General features: G+C 47.9%; 1 protein-coding gene across 1 annotated transcript in view; it reads left to right on the top strand.

Moving 5' to 3' along the window:
• Window positions 1-1,097: 1,097 nt before the first annotated feature.
• The window catches only part of LOC103776399 (glutamine--fructose-6-phosphate aminotransferase [isomerizing] 1-like), a gene marked incomplete at both ends in the record, with an annotated part of 8,201 nt that continues 3,431 nt past the window's right edge, over window positions 1,098-5,867 (top strand). Inside the window, 4 exons of the mRNA XM_008943910.1 lie at window positions 1,098-1,232; window positions 2,072-2,133; window positions 2,893-2,972; window positions 3,678-3,731. Of these exons, the coding sequence (XP_008942158.1) occupies window positions 1,098-1,232; window positions 2,072-2,133; window positions 2,893-2,972; window positions 3,678-3,731 (331 nt within the window). The remainder of the gene's footprint in view (window positions 1,233-2,071; window positions 2,134-2,892; window positions 2,973-3,677; window positions 3,732-5,867) is intronic.

Here is a 5,867-nt window from a genome sequence, read left to right as displayed (position 1 = left end):
GAGACAACCAGAAGGGGGAGAAAGATGGAAGGAAGAGGGAAGAAGGGATGAAAGGGAATTAAAAAGGAGGGAAAGGAAGGAAAATAGGAAAGGTAGGAAAGAAAGAAGGAAAGAGGAGGCAAGGAAAGGAAGGGAAGGAATGCAGAGGAAATGGGAGGACAGAAGGGAGGGAAGGAACAAAGGAGAAAGGATGGGAAAAAAAAGAAGAGAAAGGAAAAGGCAGGAAAGATGGAAGAAAGGAAAGGAGAGGAAATGCAGGAAAAAGAGGAGAAAATGAGATGAATGAAGGAGGGATGGGTAAGGAAGGGAAAGCAGGAAAGAAATCAGAGAAAAGAGGTGAGGAAAGGGGAAAAGAAATAAAGGGAAGCAGGAGAAAAGGAAAGAAGGAAAAAAGGGAAAAGAAAATGGAATAAAGGACTAAATGTCAGGAAAGACGAGGAAAACAGGAAGGGAAGGCATGCAGGAGGGAAGGAAAAGGCAAGGTAGGAAAGAAGGGAAGCAGGCAGGAATGGGTAAGAGTGAGACAGGAGGGAAGGGGAAAAAAAATTTTGCAGGGAAGAAGGAAGAGAAGTCAGGAGGAAAGGAAAGGCAGAGGAAAAAGGCAGGAGATAGGAGAGGAAAAGTCAGGAGGGAAGAAGTGGAAGGAAGAGATATGAGAGAGAAAGAAGGAAGAGAAGAAAAAGAAGGATGGAAAAAAGGATGAAAGTCTGAAGGAAAGGAGAGGAAAGAAGGAAAAGAAAGGTGGGGGAAGGATGATAAAAATAGGAAGAAATATACTGAAAGAATAAAAGCAAGCAAAGAAAGCGAGGAAAAAAGGAGGGGCAAGACGAAGGAAAAGGAAAGTTGGGGAGGAAGACACTAGGAAAGAGAAGGAAAGGCATGAGAAGAAAGGAAGAGTTAAAGGCAGGAAAAAAGAAAAAAGGAAAGGTGGGGAAGAAAAAAAAGGCAGGAGAAAGAAGGAAAAGGAAATGTAGGAACAAAGGAAGGAAAAAGGAGGGAAAGGGAAGGAAAAGCAAGTGAGAAGAGGGAAGGAAGAAGGAAGAGGAGGGAGGGAAGGGAGAGCAGAGCACCAGTGACCCACTGTGCTGCCACTGCAGGAGAGCAAGGGCTACGACTTTGAGTCGGAGACGGACACGGAGAGCATCGCCAAGCTGGTCAAGTACATGTACGACAACCGGGAGAGCGACGACATCAGCTTCACCACGCTGGTGGAGAGGGTCATCCAGCAACTGGTAACGCTGGGAGCAGGGCCTGGGCGGGGCCGCGGGGACACGCACACCCCCAGCACCACACCCCTGCCCCGGCGGGGCCACTGCGGTGCCATGTGCTGAGGGGCTGGGGCTGCCTGTCCTTCCCCTGGCACTGCACCGTTCATTTTCTCACCAGGATGGGCTAGTGTTAAAGAAATGGCAAAATGTTGGGGTGCAGGAGTATGTGGAGGCAGTCAGTCCCTGGTGTGTCAGATGGGAGTTGGCGTGGGGCAGTGAAAACCAGCCTGTGCTGCAAGTGTTTCCCAAAAGCTGTGTGAGAGAGGTGCTGACCCCCTGTGGGAGCTGCACGCACAGCCGGAGCCTCTGCGGTCGGGTCTGTGAGCTGGGCACAGGAGAGGATCTGGCTGACATTTCCCTTCTCTGGGAGATGGTTTATCAGAGGTTCACCTGGCAGGACCTGCAGTAGCAGCAGACCAAGGACATGTTTTGCTGGCAGATTGTGGGGGCACCACACCCAAGCAAACACCACGAGGTGTTGGTGCTTCTTTTACCAGATCATTGCCTTGTAAGTCCCCACTGTGCTCTGAGCTAACAGAGGAGCACTGGCATGGGTACAGTGATGACCAAGTGCAGCATCCATCTGGGCTCTCAGAATCCTCATTAAGTGGTTGAGGATGGGCCACCCAGGCTCAGGGGAGGGATGTCCTTCCAGGGTGAGATGCCTGGAGCTTCTGGCAGCTTTGAAGACAGCTGTGAACCCTTCTGTCTGGTGTCTCTGTCCCAGCTTCTGTGCTGGGAACCCTGAAATGGTGGCCTGGGCCTGGAATGAAGGGATAAACAGTTTGTATTTCTCGTTCCAGGAAGGTGCTTTTGCCCTCGTGTTCAAAAGTGTTCATTATCCTGGCCAGGCTGTTGGTACCAGGTGAGTATTGCTGGGGGAAGGGTTATCCTTGGTGTGCCCTGGGTGTCGCTTGGTTTTGTGCCCCTAAGTTAGGAGACAATAGTGTAGAGGTTGTTCTCATCACACTGCATGTGCTGGGTGGGGGTGGCTGTTGTTTTTAATTTCCTTTCTCTTGTTTTCCATTTATCATAACAGAAAATATTTTTAAAATTTCCTGGTGACTGCCTGCAATAGCTGGTCTGGAACAGCTTTCTCTTGTAGCCTCTGGTTGTGAGAGCTTTGGAAGGAGATGGGTTTGTCTTTTCCTTTGTGTTTGCCATTGTGGCAGCATTTGGCTGGGTCCTCCATTTGAGCTGACATTGGGCCAGCCTTGTGTTCAGGTTTCTGCTCCACTTCTAAACGTCAGTATCCATTGTGCTGCTTGAGCCATAACGTGCCCACCACAGGTTGGGAGTTCTGGCACTGGTGGCTGTTGGTGGGTGCTCAGGGTGAGCAGCAGCTGCCGTGTCCCTGGCCGGGTGTCTGTGGGACTGCAGCTCCTCTTGCAGAGTTTTGGCAAAACTTGAGGCAGATTCTTCATGTCCTCGTGTTGTATTTGCTCAGATTCTTTCACTATCCTTCTGGCCTCCTCCCATGCTTGCAGCAGCAGAACTCAGCGGGGAGGAGCTCGCTCTGGCTTAGCTGTGTTCAGTCTCTGTGCTGGACTGGGACACTCCTCTCAGGCTGCTGTCGGGAGCGAGTTTTGGGGTGCTGGGGGCTGTAATGGGATGTCTCTTGCAGACGGGGCAGCCCCCTGCTCATCGGAGTGCGGAGCGAGCACAAGCTCTCCACCGACCACATCCCCATCCTCTACCGGACGGGTGAGTGCCAGCACCTCAGGGGCCACTCACCCAGCACCCCGGGGTCACAGGCAGCTGCGTGCCATGGAATGCCTGTTACACCTTTAAAGCTTCACCTGTAAATTAAATCTGTCTATAAAAAAGAGATTTTGTTTTAAGTAGGTTTTTAACTACATGCTGCACCACCGTCTACCTCAAGTTAGTCTCTAGCTTTATAACCAAAGCTTTAATGTCCAGTGGTGGCAAAGATCTTAATGCACTAGAGTAGAATAAAACAGAATGGTTGAGTATAGTGAAGTTAGCAGGATAGGTAAACTTAGATATTGAAGTTTATATTTTGTGTGGCTTGTTGGCATTCACGGTCTCGTTCTTTCCAAGAACAAACCCGACTGTGCTGCAGTCTCCAGGCTGCCCATTGTCACAGACCTTCCTCCCTCCTGCCAGCATCATTTACCCTCTGTGTGAGTCCATGGTTAAGCTCTCTGTCCATCTCACACGTGTTACCACCATGGACATTTAGCTGGACTGTTGAAAATTAAAAAAGGCTCTCACTGCAGCCATCTGGAGCCACTGCCACAGCCCAGGGAACTCTGTCTGTGTTTGCTCTTGGCTGATGTTCAGTAATTAGCAGTAATCCTTAATGTATGTATGTGACATTTGTTTTTTTTTTCTTTTCACTGATCATCTGAAGTTTGTTTTTGTTTTTTTTTCCAATTACACTTTCAGCTGTACAATCTATGGATCATTCTTTTGATGGAATATCCATAAAAATGGAGGAAGGTGCCCACAGAGAAAATCTGATACTTGACATTTCAGACAAATCCTCCAGTTCCTTAGGAAAGGAATCATAAATAAGACAAATGTGCATTGTCTCTTTAATATGTGGTTATTGCTTTCTGTGTGATGTAATGAAACAAGTGGGATAATCAGAATTCCTTCTTGGTCAGAAACACCCTGAGCAACATTCAGGGAGATCTGCCCATCCCCTGGGTGCAGAATGGATTAGTGCAGGTTGTGCCCTGTGCTCCTTGCAGCTCTGATTACAGAAGGAAGCCACAAAACAATCGAGGGAAACCCTGTTAGGAAGCTGCTCATAATCCCAGTGCAGCGTTCTCCAAAATTCCTTCTGGAGTTCAGAGTGTCACAGAGCCACGTCCTCGCTCCTGGCTGTAGTTTGAATCTGGATTGCAGCTTCTGGTAGAAGCAGTAAGGTTGGCATGAGGCTGGAACTTGATTTCCTTTGCTCTTTATCAGGGTGAGCCATTTTTAATTCACATTAAGTACCTACTTTCTTTAAAGGCTGACCCATATGTGATGGGATGAGCTAAGTTCACATCTGAAGCACTTTTCTGATTCTTAGCTCCTGTAAATAAATGTGATTCCCCTCTCAGCAGCCCACAGCAATGGGCACCAACAGCTCAGGGTGAGATCCAGGCTCCTTTGCCAGGGCAGAAACAAACCTGCTGAAGGTGATCTAGGTTTGTTCTGTTGGGAGCTGATTTACCTGAAGCCAAACTTTGGGTGAGGTTTAGTTTCTTTTTGCCAAATGTCTCTCTCTTGAGTCAGTGTAAAGTATGTAGAGTCAAATTCAGAAGTCAGGTTACCTTCATTCCCAGGGGCTTTAGGAAACAAAGTCCCTCAGCTTTCAGAGGCACTAAGGCTTTTCTGAAACACTGACAGCATGTCATCCCTCCCCACACACACATTTGGCACTATACCTGTGTTAATTCTCCAGTCCTATTTTAGAAGGGAGGAGATTAAAAAATTACTTCTGTGTTGCTTCTAAATTCTTGTAGGTGGGAGGCAGGTCCATGTTATCTACAGATAAATGAACAGTCTGGGGACAAATCCATAGATCACATAACCATAACTGGCTGATAATACTCCTTGTAATTCTTCAGCCCCTCCTTGGTAAGATGCACACAGAGTGTGTGTGCACGTGCACAGTGAGCACAGTCCAGCTCAGTGTGGAGTCTGTAACCAGGAATGCAATGCCACATAATAAAGTCAATGCAGGGACATGTTCTATTTTGAGATCCAAAATTTGCATGTTTTGATCAAATATGGGTGCTTCTGTTGGAGAATGGCCACTAACACCTCTGCTCTGTCCTTTCTCAATAACCAATCAGTCTGTCCTGTCTCAGCTCAACCTCAAAGGAGTTGTTCTCTTCATTTACTGACTTAATAACTGGAGGGCTCTAAATTGTTGGCTGAGTGGAACATTCTTATTGAGTATCAACATGAAAGCAGTATTTTTTCCTTTACAGAACTGTAAGTTTAAACATCATGAGCTCCACTTATGTCACTGAATCAGATCAGTATCCAGCAAGTGTAACAACATTAGAGCTTGTGGAATAATTGTCTAACAGAGTAACTTCAGTGTTATTCTTCAGCAGTAGTCACGTTTTGCTGGAGAAGCTGATGAACCCACCCCCAGCCTTTACCCTTTGCCTGGCAGACCCATTGGAGGCCTGTGCTGAGCAGGAGGTGTTCTGGTCCTCTCTGCATTCCTGATGAGTTTCGTGACTGAAGCATTTTCTGCAGTTAAAGAAGAGGCAGAGGATTAGAGAGTGTTGGGAATGGGCAGAGGACTCTGCTGAAACACAGAACCTTTTTAGGGGCTTCATGCCAGTGTTTGAGAAGCTGACTCTCAGCCCCGTGCCCTCCAGCAGACCTGGCTGCTTCCCTGACAGTCGCCAAGACTTGCAGCAGTTAGCCAGCTCTGCAGTTTTGGGGTTGGGATGAGGAGTTGTATTTGATAGCTCAGGAACAGGGTCGAGTACTTGGTCATGGATTCCTGATCTGTGCCCGAGCGTGTGAGCTCAGCCAGAGGAGCCTGGTTTGGGGTTACAGCTGCTGGGGCTCAGTGGACAGTGTGGTTGCCAGCACTGAGAATAATTGACAAAGAGTGAGCAA

Source organism: Merops nubicus, unplaced genomic scaffold (genome assembly GCF_000691845.1).
Source record: "Merops nubicus isolate BGI_N331 unplaced genomic scaffold, ASM69184v1 scaffold16597, whole genome shotgun sequence".
Taxonomy (NCBI): domain Eukaryota; kingdom Metazoa; phylum Chordata; class Aves; order Coraciiformes; family Meropidae; genus Merops; species Merops nubicus.
The sequence above is the reverse complement of the archived record's forward strand: the minus strand, read 5'-3'. Positions and strand labels throughout refer to the sequence as shown.